The sequence below is a fragment of the Dryobates pubescens genome, chromosome Z, assembly GCF_014839835.1.
Source record: "Dryobates pubescens isolate bDryPub1 chromosome Z, bDryPub1.pri, whole genome shotgun sequence".
NCBI lineage: Eukaryota > Metazoa > Chordata > Aves > Piciformes > Picidae > Dryobates > Dryobates pubescens.
Genome location: NC_071657.1, coordinates 57,682,107 through 57,695,732, shown reverse-complemented (window position 1 = coordinate 57,695,732; position 13,626 = coordinate 57,682,107). Strand labels below are relative to the sequence as shown.

Sequence of the window (13,626 nt, the reverse complement as noted above, 5' to 3'; positions counted from 1 at the left end):
TGTAAAAAGAAGACGTCAAAAAAGTTAAAATGCACAATAATAATAAAAGGAATTAATAGAAAAGTAGGTTACAAAATATAATAAAAAAGGCAAAGATACAAAATAAAAATAGAAAATAGATTAAATGAACTAAACATGCAAAAAAAAAAATTGAAGAATATAAGATCAAACAAAATAAAGGATTAAATACTGGATTAGAAAAAAAAAAAAGGGGGGTTAAAAATAAAAGGTGATTAGAATAACAAATTAAAATACAGATTAAAAACTGCAGCAAAATACAAATAATAATTAGGAAAGTAAACAAGAAATAAATTTTAAAAACAGATGACAAGTAGGTCGCCTCAAGCCTTCTTTCCTGCTACCTGTGATCATCGCAGTAAACAACGGCAGAGGAATCAAGACCGTGAGGACACAGCACTGCCCATGAAGCTGAACATCGATCATCTGGGATCACAAACGCCATTCAGAAGAATGTACCATGGCATCATGTGAATTAGGACTGAATATTATGGTTGTTTGATAACTTTGTCTTCTCTCTTGTTAACTAGGGATAAAGTTTCATCTTTACATTTTGCCAAAACAAAAAAAGGGGGGGAATAGAGAGAATCCCCCCATAGCAGAAAAAAAAATTAGCTCATGGTAACCCTAGAGATGCTGTAACCCTAGAAACATCAACCCTAGAAGTGCTGTAACCCTCTCACCACAAGACACACAGCGCAACTGTCATGAAATGACAACCAGCAAACCTGCCTAGCAGTGACCTCGACTGTCACGATGACCCAAGATGTCAACAGAAAGCATCTAACTTCTAACCGAGTGTCGTGACTGCTTAACTGCTGTGTAAATGTTAAGAGATCAGAATTACTAGGATGAGCAAAACACGTTATTTTGTATAATTTTATATTGGGCAAGCAATGAAGCTCTTTTTGCTCTTGCTGTTTGCAAGTTTTCTGCCTGTGAAGCTAGAGCCTGGCCAGATCTACCTTTACAGATTAAAGAAATCTTGCTGCCATTAAGCAGTTGATGATTTTTGACCATCCTAGAGAAAATAAAAATGCAACATACCCCAAAAGCAGATTGTAAAAGATAGTGCTAAGGATTGCATTTGTGTCTTAATCTCTGTGTGCAATGTGTTCAGGCATAATCAAGTCTTCTCTGTCAGTAAGTGAAATGTAAAGATTGGAACTATTAAGATCTAAGTTCTTCTTTACAATGTCTGTTATCTTTGACCACGGATTATGCCAACGCTGTTAGAATATTCTAACCAGTTCAACTTAAGCACCGTGCCTTGTATGAGTGACATGGGCCAACATGACAGGCAGTAATAAATTTTGTTTGAGCTTATAGACAGTGGGTTATACAATTGATAGAAGAAGTTTTAAGGTTTTTAGGTATCATTGTATTAATTTTGATTATTGATAAGCCTGAATGTATTGTGTAGAGTTATATAAGGCCTTATTTCTATTAAAGAAAACGGGGGAATTGTTGAGGAATGGCTTGCAAAGACATGGTTCTATGGAATTATGGTTTGAACAAGAGCATGTAGGCCGCACTCCATCTTGTTATTTACTGCTCACAGTAAGCTAGTGTGTTGATGCAGCCAGGCCACCGTGGCCTTGTAGCTGTGCTTGCAGCTGCCTGCAAAGGATAACAGGATACCAAAGCAAGGTCACTACGCCCTTACAGGCGATAACAAGTAAAGAAGAATGTAAAACAGAATTCTTGTGATTATCTCATCAGGATGGGAAAGCAGGATGTTTAACCGCAGAAGGTGGGATCGGCAGCTAGGCTACTGTATATAAGAAGTGTCTGATGCTCAATAAAGTTGGATTTCGTGGATCATATTGATCGTTGCCGACCCCTTCTTGCGACAGAAGACATCACGTTTAACATGGTTTCCAGCCTCCTCTTAAAAAAAAAAAAATAAAAATTACACTCTTCAGCAGTATCACACAGTATAATTAAGGTTGGAAGAGACCTCGAGGATCATCGAGTCCAACCTGTCACCACAGACCTCGTGACTAGACCATGGCACCAAGTGCCATGTCCAATCTCCTCTTGAACACTTCCAGGGATGGTGACTCCACCACCTTCCTGGGCAGCCCATTCCAATGACGAACCACTTGCTCAGTGAAGAACTTTCTCCTCACCTCGAGTCTAAACCTGCCCTGGTGCAGCTTGAGACTGTGTCCCCTTGTTCTGGTGCTGGTTGCCTGGGAGAAGAGACCAACCCCTTCCTGGCTACAACCACCTTTCAGGTAGTTGTAGAGGGCAATGAGGTCACCCCTGAGCCTCCTCTTCTCCAGGCTAAACAATCCCAGCTCCCTCAGCCTCTCCTCATAGGGCTTGTGCTCAAGGCCTCTTCCCAGCCTTGTTGCCCTTCTCTGGACACGTTCAAGTGTCTCGATGTCCTTCTTAAACTGAGGGGCCCAGAACTGGACACAGTACTCAAGACGCAGAGTACTCAAGCAAAACCTAACTACAGTTTTTGGCTTGCAATAAAACCCTGAAACCAGGAAAATTTTACCTGATTTTGTTACGAAAGTTTTCAACATCAAATTCCTAATGTAAATTTTCCCATTTCCACTACAATTTAAAAAAAAAAAAAAAAAAAAAAGGTGCCACTAAATATGTCTATTGATTCTCCCCAAAGAATTATTATGGACATAAATAAAGCATAAACCCTGACAAAACCATAATAAAAAAATGTTTACTTTGTACATCAGAATGCAGACAGTAACACTTTCTTCTGTTTAATGACCATCTTACTCTTGTATAACTAAAATACCTCACCTGGTTGGTTTCATGGTGGCAGTGTTTCACTGCTACAATTCTTGTTTTTTAAAAACAGACAGCTCTTTAATCTTGCAAAGGCAGAATCTAGTTATAACTAAAGAACTGCATTCACAGTGAGTCAAGGCATGAAAAAATATTTCATAGAGATTGATTTACAACAACCTTTGTTATCCTTTTCACACTTCCAGGCACAACCGAATTCTCTGATTACCCTGCTCACGCTTGAACAATTCTTCATCTTAACCACAAAATAAAGCACAAGTGTCGAGAACCTGGGATAAACTGGTGAAAGACTCAGCTCTGAAAGGTGCATCTAACCACTGCTAAAAGCTTTCCAACTTAAAAAAAAAAAAATATTTACCACCTTCTGCAATGCTTCCAAAGACATTCCGGGTTGAAGGCAATTCTTATGGGCGATGACCACTGCCAAATCATTATCGAGGGACTGCAGATCATTTATTTTTAGCCCAAACCTATCCAGTAACATCTTGTGACTGAAAGCAGTGATATATTCTGCAGAACTGACCAGAAAGCACAACTTTCAAGATAGATTCTCCCTCTTCAGTGACAGGACAGCTGCCAAAGACCACAGGTGAGTATCCCCTAGTGTACGTTAACAGAGAGACGCAAACTGCTCCTTGGCAGTTCTGGTGATGAACTCTCTCTGAACTGGATTTGAACTGCAAATCCTCTCAATTACACTGACATAATTACTTCTAGAACCAGTCTTCCTAGCCGAAGGTTTATTAACTACAGTGGAAAGAAGACGTAACCACATCAGGATTAAATCCCAAAAATCAAAAGCCTGAAGGTTTTTTTGCCAAGAATTACAAACTATTATAAGAGTGACAGAGTGGCCTGCAGCAAGAACTCTGAGTAATGTATCTTTATACTAACATCCATTTTGTACCTACCCAGTGTTTCCAGGTACACCAAAACACAGAAGCTTTTAATTAATGCATGCCTCAAGCTTTCAGCAAACTTAATGAGATGTTCTCTGACTTACAGCTGGGACCCTTGAAGGCCAAAGGACTCCCTCTTTATTTTCATTTGTTCATAGATTCTGTTGGGAACAAGCAGAGGATTGAGTATTGCCTGTAACCTCCTGTTTTCCTTCCTGGCCCAGAAGCAATCATTTAACAATGTCACTTCAGGCCTTAAAAACAAAACAAAAAAATAAACAGGGGGGTGGGGGGAGAGGGAACAACACACAAGATTTCTCTATACTGGAACAAACCTACTGTTGCATCATTACATTTTCCCCATCTGTAATCCATGACAATAATTTACAGGACCATTTACAGGATGAAAGAAGCCACCATGTAACGGTAGCAAGCTTTCCATTTTTATACTCAGCAGTTATTTTCAGACTCTAAGTCCCCTTTAGATAACAAGAACAAATAACAAGTAGGTCCTATTGCACACACACATCACATCCATATCCACCTAACTGCACAAGTTAAAGGTCACAAAGCACACAATATAGGTGTCAATGAGGGCTAAGTTACACCTTTGAGAGGAACAACCCAAGGCTCTCTGGGAAGTAACCCAAATCCCCAGTTTGCAGTGAAGCACCCCTGGAATGGTTTCCCTGACATCTCTGCACTGTGTACAGCTCCAGCAGAGCTCCAAGCATTGCACACCACCATGACAGCCTTGCAAGCCAGACTGACTGCTGCATCCAGGGAAGGGTCAGGGGGAAAAAAAAAAAAATCATTTTTCCAGATGTTATTACATCTGGAGGTAAACTGTTGTGGCATAGAACTCACATTAAAAGTGAAGCCATCCCTGAAGACTGCTCACCCTACGCAAGCTCAATAACCCTGTCTACACCTGACACTGTGCTGGTATGGATTGCTCTGGAGGTGTTCAGAAAAGGAATGGACGTGGCACTTGAAGCCATGGTTTAGTTAGTGATGAGGTGTTGGGTGACAGGTTGGAGTTGATGATCTCTGAGGTCTTTTCCAACCTTATTGATTCTATGGTACCATTTGCTCTGAAAAGCAGGCTCACCTATGGTCAGTCAAACTCTGTCTGCATCCTAAAGGCAATCATTAAATTCCAACCTTTCTTCCATTATGGAGCCATAAAATCAAGTTACACCAAGCTGCTCAGTTTTGCACAGCTGTGAAATGAGGGTGGAGTGCAGTAAAGAGATGAAAAATGTAAACAGGAGTTCAGCACTCACCTGGAACAATGGACTGAAGAGCACTGTCACTAACTGTCTCGGTCCGGAGAGGGAAAGAGACTAGTTCTTTTGAATATTCCCGTGTTGTGAAATTAATAGGCACAAACGAGGCCAAAATATCAACAGCTAGACTATTTATTACATAAATAAAATAGAAATAAGAAGGGGAGAGGGAGAAGATAGAGAGGGAGAGAGAGAAGAGAGAGAAGAGGAAAGGAGTTATATTACCACACCCCTCACCCACCCCAAGACAGTTTGAGTCTGTGGAGGAAAGGTGCTGCATGAGATGCTGGGTTTGTGCTGAGGCTTTGGCTGGAGATGCGACACGGACACGGAGAGAGGGTTCAGTCTGCTTCCTTCCTTCTCAGCGGCATGCTCCTCCTTCAGCGTTTTTCTCTCTGCATTTTTCTTCCCTCCATTGCGGTTTTCTTCCTCTGCGGTTTTCTTCCCCCTGAGCCAGTAGTGGTCAAGTCTTTTATACAGTTTTTAGTCCTTAGGTATGTGTCCAAGCATTGTCCCTCAGGAATTCAGGAGCCAGGAAATCATAAGTATCCAGATATCGTTCCCCAGGAAGTCTTTCTGTGTATTCATGTAAGTTTGGACAGTGGTCTGGATGGAGTGGGGGGGGGGGGGCCTCCGCCTCCTTCCTCTCCATCTCCCTGCCTACCCACTTATCACATATCAGGAGACAGGTGGAGAGTCCATTGACTCATCACCCTCCCTTCCTGGGGGTATCTGATAGCTGTCTTGAAGGCGTGATGGCTGGGTCCTTGGGTCATTGTTATAGACCAGCTGCAGTCCAGTGTTATCACGATGCAATCGCAAGGTGATTTGCATCCAGGATTGGTACTGTCTGGGCAAGCAGCAAGTGATTTTATCTTTGTTGACTCACACCAGGAGTTTAGACTCTTACACTAACTCACTCAGCAAACTTTATATGTGCTTCTTCAGGGGTCCATTGTAAACAAAATTAACATCGGCATCCTCTGGTTCGTAAATGTCTTTGCCAAATTTGGCATGTATAATCACCCATCCCTGAAAAATGAAAGCTCTTTCAGAAATACCGCGTAAAGTTCTCACCTCCAGCAAACCCATTGTTCTGAAGGGCCGAACCCCAAAACACGCCCAAGCCCAGACAATGGGCTAAGCACCTGTGAATGTGCAAACCCAGACACTTTCCGGGGAGGGGGGTCCAGATAAACATGTACCATGTGAATTAATTTTGTAATACAGCTGTGAACTGTGTGTGCCCCTGGCTATGTTTGGATATGCCCCAACCTACAGGTCCAGTTATCAGGGTTCTGTATTACCAAAGGGCATTCATTGCCTTGGGACTGGATTTAAACCAGCCACGAAGTCAGGCAGCTTGCTCCTCACCCAGACAGCAACAAGAGCCAAATACTGCCCGAGCAGCAGCTGAAGGGCATGCACTAACAGGCAACGACTACACCCAGGCCTTGCACATGGACCAAGGCAGAAAAGGGGAAAAGCTCCAACAGAACTGAATCCCAGAAGAGGCTACAGCCTGGCAAGGGAGCACACAAGAGAGATGACCCCTAGCCCTCTCTGAGTCAAGGGCAAGCTCCAGACTGGGAACTGGGCATAACAAGAGAGAGTCCCCTTAGCCCTCTCTGAGCCAAGGACTGCTCAAATTATAGCCACAGCACATGGGAAGGTAACAGACAGAGGAGCAAGTCATGAGTCCCCAGGTAATCTGCCACGGAATCCCATTTGTGGGTAAACCACAGATCCCAGCACCCGTATTTCCAATTTGAATTGTTGTATTGGAAATTCTAGATCTGTGCTTAAATCATTTAACTGTCTTTGTATGTGGAATGTAACACCCACAACCGAATAGAACCTGTGAATATACTGTGTAAATAAGTTACAGCAGTGTTTGAAGATACCACCGCCCAGGATACTAAATTATAAAATATATAAAAATATATAAAAATACTTATTTTATTACACCCATTGACATGCAAGTATATCATAACCTTTTCAACTCTGCTATACAGAGGTTGTGATTCAATGACAAACCTGCAGTGTTCTACTTCCATTCAGAAAATTACACTCGTTTCATGCCTGCACAAGTAAAGGTGATTTTGCCTTCTAAATGTCTTTCAGGTAATTCCTTTTATTCTGACCCACACAAATATAACTGACTCTTTATTTAAAATACATCAGAATGAGCAAGTCAGCAAACTCAAGTATAGCAGTGAACCTGCTATATACAAAAATTACACTCTGTGTTAAGAACAAAACATTTTAAAAAAAACAACCAAACAACTTGAAAAGAGTTGGTTTACAAAACTAAAGCACTGATGTCATTCCAAAGAATACTAGTTCCCAGATATCAGCTCAGGGATTTCTGTATAGTAAACAGAAAGCAACCGGCCAAGAAAAATCTGTCACACAATAGCTTCAAAAAAGAACAGGAAAAGGATCCCAGAAGCAGCAAACCATCACAAGTGTCTGACACATCTAAAGGAGGAAATTTAGATGGAGTCGCATTTCCTCAAAGAGAAGGACACTGTGCTCCACCATGGTCCCCGGCTGCCAGTTATTTTAAATAAGACAGAACTGCCCAAACATCTGACAAAAATAGTATCTTCTTGAAAACACACTGCAGAAGAGTACCTTAGCTGTTTATGCTTCCAAAGGATGCCTGCTTTGCCTCCAGTTAAAACAGTTACCACACCTCTGACTCTACCAGTCTCATGAAAACCTGCACCAAAGCATGACACTGTAGCACAGAAATTTCCATGGTTAAAACTGCAGTTATGCTCTGACCTCTCTGACCATTCTGGCAAACATCTGGCTTGCTTCTCTGCTCAACACATGACAAACATACACTTCACTGCAGTGAGACTCTCATTGCTCCCCACAACATCACATCTTCAACCTGTCTTCCCCAGAGACAACTTTCTCATCATTCATAACAATGCAAATCCTGTATTTGTTTTCCTCTTAAAAACAGGCAAGTCTATAAAACTAGGGCTGAACAGACAAAGGCTCATTTTAGAGGACACATGTAGTGGTTTGAGCCTTAGCTGGGAGTTAAAAGCCCAGATGGGGGAAAGGCTGAGAATCTCTCCCCCACTGCCCCCCTCTTCCCCCCAAACAGAGAGGGGAAAAAAAAGGTTAAGGAGCAAATCCACTAAACAATAATCTGGAGTCGGCTTGGAAGTAGAGAGGTGAAGAAATTTCTTTCAACTATATGTATATATATATATATATATATATAATATATATATATACATATATATATATATATATATATATAACAATAACAGGAAAGGTTCACAAGGGGCAAGGACAAGGATGGATGGGAGGGGGACAAGAAAGAATAATACAAAACCAGTCTTTCTCTGAGGAGGTGTGGAGGCAGCAGGGAGAAGAATCAGGTCCGGCCACATGGCTGAGGAGCAGGAGGGCAGCTGCAGTAGCTCTCATCCAGCAGAGGCAGGAGCCAAAAGGAGGGCCAACAGCTACAATGTCCTGCTTTTTATACCCTAGCTGGGCAGGGAGGGGGGAGTGGAACAGACTCAGCTTCCTGGGGGAAAACGCCCTGCAGGGAGGGTAAAGTACCCGCAAGCCCTCCACCCTGCTTTGGGTTTTTTTGTTTTCAGAAAAGGGCATTAACCCACCACAACACAGTCTCAGGCTGCACCAGGGGAGGTTCAGGCTGGACGTTAGGAAGAAGTTCTATACGGAGAGAGTGATTGCCCATTGGAATGGGCTGCCTGGGGAGGTGGTGGAGTCGCCATCATTGGAGGTTTTCAGGAGAAGACTTGATGGGGTGCTTGGTGCCATGGGTTAGTTGTTTAGGTGGTGTTGGATTGGTTGATGGGTTGGACGTGATGATCTTGAAGGTCTCTTCCAACCTGGTTTATTCTATGTATTCTATGTATTCTTTAGACACAAAATCTAAGGCTAAGGGACTGGGGTTGTTTAGCCTGGAGAAAAGAAGGCTTAGGGGAGACCTTATTGCTCTCTACAACTACCTAAAAGGAGGTTGTAGACAGGTGGGAGTTGGTCTCTTCTCCCAGGCAACCAGCAACAGAACAAGAGAACACAGTCTCAAGATGCGCCAGGGAAGTTTAGGCACGAGGTGAGGAGCAAGTTCTTCACAGGAGTAATTGGCCATTGGAATGGGCTGCCCAGGGAGGTGGTGGAGTCACCATCCTTGGAGGTGTTCAAGAGGGGATTGGACATGGCACTTGAAACCATGGTTTAGTTAGTCATGAGGTGTTGGGTGATAGGTTGGGCTTGATGATCTCCGAGATCTTTTCCAACCTTATTGATTCTATGATTCCATGATGTTAAATCCACACCTCCTAGCTGGAAGAAGCCTGCCCAGAATAAACCACTCACTCTATGAGCAAGTTCAGTCATTTTAAGAGAAGATGTACCTTTAATGCAAAGTGAGCAAGAGACTAATCAATGCATAATCAGTAGGTGTTGACATGAGACATAGCTAATGCACTTTACTTTATGAGTAGCCACCACAGATCTCAGTTGGTGTGCTAGCTTTATGGGAATGCCCCTAGTACCCAAACTTGCAGAACCCTGTAATAAAGTAATGCCTGCTCGTTAATGAAGAACTTGGCATTAAAGAGTTTCATTCCCGATTTTGGTAACATAAGTATCTGCGCACACTTGTGGGCACAAGTAAGAAGCATCTCTGCCATATTCACTTAAGGCAAAGCAACACAAGGGAAGTCCAACAACTAGCAGCTGAGGCAGCTCTTGTCAAGAATGCAAAAATAGGATTTAGTGATCAATTTCTAGAACATAATCTGAAGGACACTCTATCAAGGTCCAAGCACAACCTTGAAGAGAAAATCATGAACAGAAATTTCCTAACAATGATAGGTAATCTGCCCTCTTCTGATACATCAGCAAGTCTGACACTTTGGTTTAGACACAATGCCTTTTGAAAAGGAAAACCAAGTGTCAGTAGGAGCTATTGCTACCTTTTTAACAGTTTAAGTAGCTGTGGTGGGTTGAAGTTTCCCATTCACACTAACTAAGCACAACTAACTCAGTTGGAAGCAAATGGAAGCTGTATTTACAAGCAAAATCTACACTGTACACTGGAATGCAATGAATATATAAAAAATATACAGTATTTAGAATATTATACAAGTATTTACAATTAGAAAATAGCACAGAAATCCCCCTGTAACCCTCTCTGGGTTCCCAGAGAAGGAGGGAAGCTGCTCCACTGCCTCCCCCCCCCCCCCAAACTTCCTCCCCTTTCTTTTTAGTAAAAGGAAGGAACGTTAGTTTAGAGAAGCAATGTTAGCGTTGTTATCTTTTCTCATGGCCGGCCAGAAGTGATTATTTATCTCCCTGAGTGAAGCAGAACAGCCAAGACCACAGAAGATAAGAAGGAATGGGAATGGAAGTGAAATGTGAAAGATGTTATGGAACAACAGCCCCATGAATCTGTTTAGAATAATCTTTTGCTTTCCTTTTTACACCAAATAGTGAATTATTTATATTTTTTTACTTTTCTGCTCAAAATCTGCAGCTAATTTTTAAAGGCATTGCCTAAAACTGGAATAGTAGCCCAAATAAACTGGAAAAAAATTAAAGCATGCTGTTACCAAATCATCCAAACCAAAGAGAAAAGTACACTCCAAGCGAAAAAAAAAAAAAAAAAAAGAAAGCAAGAAGGTTGGAAGAGACTCTGAGAAGACAGCTAGCAGAATCCCATCTCAAGGCAAAATCAACATTGGCCAAGTTAGTCCTTAAAGACAGGTGTTCTCCACCCTGTTCTGAAACTACAGAGCCTGCAGTGTGCCCAGGCAGCCAGGAGGGCCAATGGCATCCTGGCCTGCATCAGGAATAGTGTGGCCAGCAGGAGCAGGGAGGTCATTCTGCCCCTGTACACTGCACTGGTTAGGCTGCACCTTGAGTACTGTGTCCAGTTCTGGGCCCCTCAGTTTAGGAAGGATGTTGACTTGCTGGAGCGTGTCCAGAAAAGGGCAACAAGGTTGGTGAGGGGTTTGGAGCACAAGCCCTATGAGGAGAGATTGAGGGAGCTGGGGTTGCTTAGCCTGGAGAGGAGGAGACTCAGGGGTGACCTTATTGCTCTCTACAACTACCTGAAGGGGGGTTGTAGACAGACAGATGTTGGTCTCTTCTCCCAGGCAACCAGTACCAGAACAAGAGGGCACAGTCTCAGGCTGCATCAGGGGAGGTTTAGGCTGGAGGTTAGGAAGACGTTTTACACAGAGAGAGTGATTGCCCACTGGAATGGGCTGCCTGAGGAGGTGGTGGGGTCGCCGTCGCTGGGGGTGTTCAGGGCAAGGCTTGACAGGATGCTTGGTTGCATGGTTTAGTTGATTAGGTGGTGTTGGATGATAGGTTGGACATGATGATCTCGAAGGTCTCTTCCAACCTGGTTTATTGTATTGTATTCTATTCTATTCTATTCTATACACCCTGCACAGTCACCTAACAGCTATCACAGGGAGATTTTTTTCCATTCAAAAAATTCCACCTGGCCTCTCCCATCTTCCACAGTTGGCAAATATATTGGCTTTTATAAGGGCCTAACAAGCCTTCAGCCTTGATAATAGGATAGCTTGGTGATACAACAGAGCCAGCAACATGCCAGAAGGCTACACTAAATAATTCAGTGCAGCCTCTGTTTCTGTACAGCTCTGTTTCCATGCACAAGTTGAGCTCTAGCCTACCGATTTTGTCAAAGCTAGATTATTTTTTTCTTTTTTTCTTTTTTCTTTTCTTTTTTTCTCAAGAGATTAAATATTCTGTTTTATTTTGTCACGTTCTAATAGATTAGCCTTAAAGTTTGTAATTTCTGAATATCATTTATTGCAATACTCCTCCCTGAAGTATACCTGCTGTATTAAGAGTTTCTGAAAGGTCATACACTGTTAATTTTCCCAAAGCTGATACCTGAAAATAAGCTACAACTTCTGCCTCCTTACTAGCCTCAACATAGGCTCACTTTCTTCGCAGACACAGGCAGAAGAACAAGTTTCTTTTTGCAAACTGAAAGATTTGGCCACAGGAAAATGAATTAAAAATAAATTAAAAATAAAAAATAAAAAAGCATCTAAAATAATCCTTATTTACTACAAAGCCAAACATAATTCCTCTGAAAATAAGAAATTCTGTGACAGGTAATGCATATACATGACTGAAAGTCTCCATGCTGATCTGCACTGCTAAGCTGCCTCTAATGTTGTCCACTTTAAACAGAAACACGTATCAGACATACTGCTGCATTTCAAACCGTGCACAAGCAATACACCCAGACACGTCCCAGGTCCTTATTTTTATAGTACTATCTTATTACAAAACATTGCCTTCCTCAGTCCTGTTTCTACTGTTGCACACTCTCAGTCAGCCTTAAGCTTTTTGTTTTACTTCTGTCAAGTCCTCTAGCTCGCACTGCAAAGCACCAGCCCATAAAAAGATGCGAACCACAAACACAGCTGGAGTTACAGTTTACCAAGGTTGTGAGGGAAGCCTAGCACAATTTTACATCACAAACAGCACAGCAGCACAGCAGCAAGCAGGCAATTTTAAAAGTATAAAATTGCAATGCTGGCAACACATATATCTTACATGCTGCACTGCTGTACTGGTATACAGAGTGATGTGTATGCAAAGGAACAACTTGGGTAATGAAGGAATTAATTTATAATGGAAAATCAAAAGACTCGTAAATATACTTTAACTTGGACAATCAGCCATTTCAGAAATATATCCTAGAGCCAAACACCAGAGCTCAGACACTTTACATGACCACAGGTAGGATGCTGCAGGAACTTGGCCAAAGCACAAAGCCCCTCAAAGACCACAAATCAAAGAGATGAATGGAATGAAAGCATCCACTAATTTTCCCCCCAGCACAGACTGGCAAGACTAACCTCTCATTTAAAGATACAGCTAGCAGCAAGACCATATTCACATCACAATTACCAACATCTAGCCACACTAACCTTACTCATGCCACAGTTGGGCACGCAATTTTTGTTGAATTAGTGAGAGCACAGGATACAAAGCTTAGGCCAGTTTTGTGTTGTTTATGCCTGCTGTACATCAACAGCAGGAAAAGAAACAGTACCTGATGGGGCCGCTGTTGCAGAATTGATCTACCAGTGTTTTCAAACAACCTGAACCACAGAGCAAGTGTGTGGCAAATCGGAGGTCTGCATCACAGGGCCACTGTCTTCTTTAGTTTGTCACCAGAGACCTTAAAGCTGAGTAAAGTACACTAAACTGTGACAACAGGTAAGGTATAGAAAAGTTTTCAGTCTCCTATATGGTAAAGTAACCAATACTTGTGGAGAATGGGCTATCTTCTAATTCTGAAACTGCTAACTAGAAATAAATATATACTTGGATGCCTTTATCAGAAAGCAGTCAGGGGAGGTGCAGAAATAAGGAAGAACAGGACAAAACATGTGTTAACATTCTTGCTGGCTTGTTGTTAAAACATCATTCAGTGTTTTGCTGTCAATAGCAACACAATTTGTGCTGGAGCATAGAATCATACAGAAGAGTTAAGATACTTGGGAATAAGCTGACATACACAGGTCAGAAAACTTCTACGACAAAGCATATTGAAAGGAAAGTGACACCCATTCTAACAGAGA

At 42.1% G+C, this 13,626-nt stretch overlaps 1 protein-coding gene across 1 annotated transcript in view; it reads right to left on the bottom strand.

Moving 5' to 3' along the window:
• The window catches only part of ARHGEF28 (Rho guanine nucleotide exchange factor 28), a 113,652-nt gene extending 103,974 nt beyond the window's left edge, over positions 1–9,678 (bottom strand). The window contains exon 1 of the mRNA XM_054177776.1: positions 9,541–9,678. Coding sequence (XP_054033751.1) covers positions 9,541–9,678 — 138 coding nt within the window. The remainder of the gene's footprint in view (positions 1–9,540) is intronic.
• Positions 9,679–13,626: the final 3,948 nt, after the last annotated feature.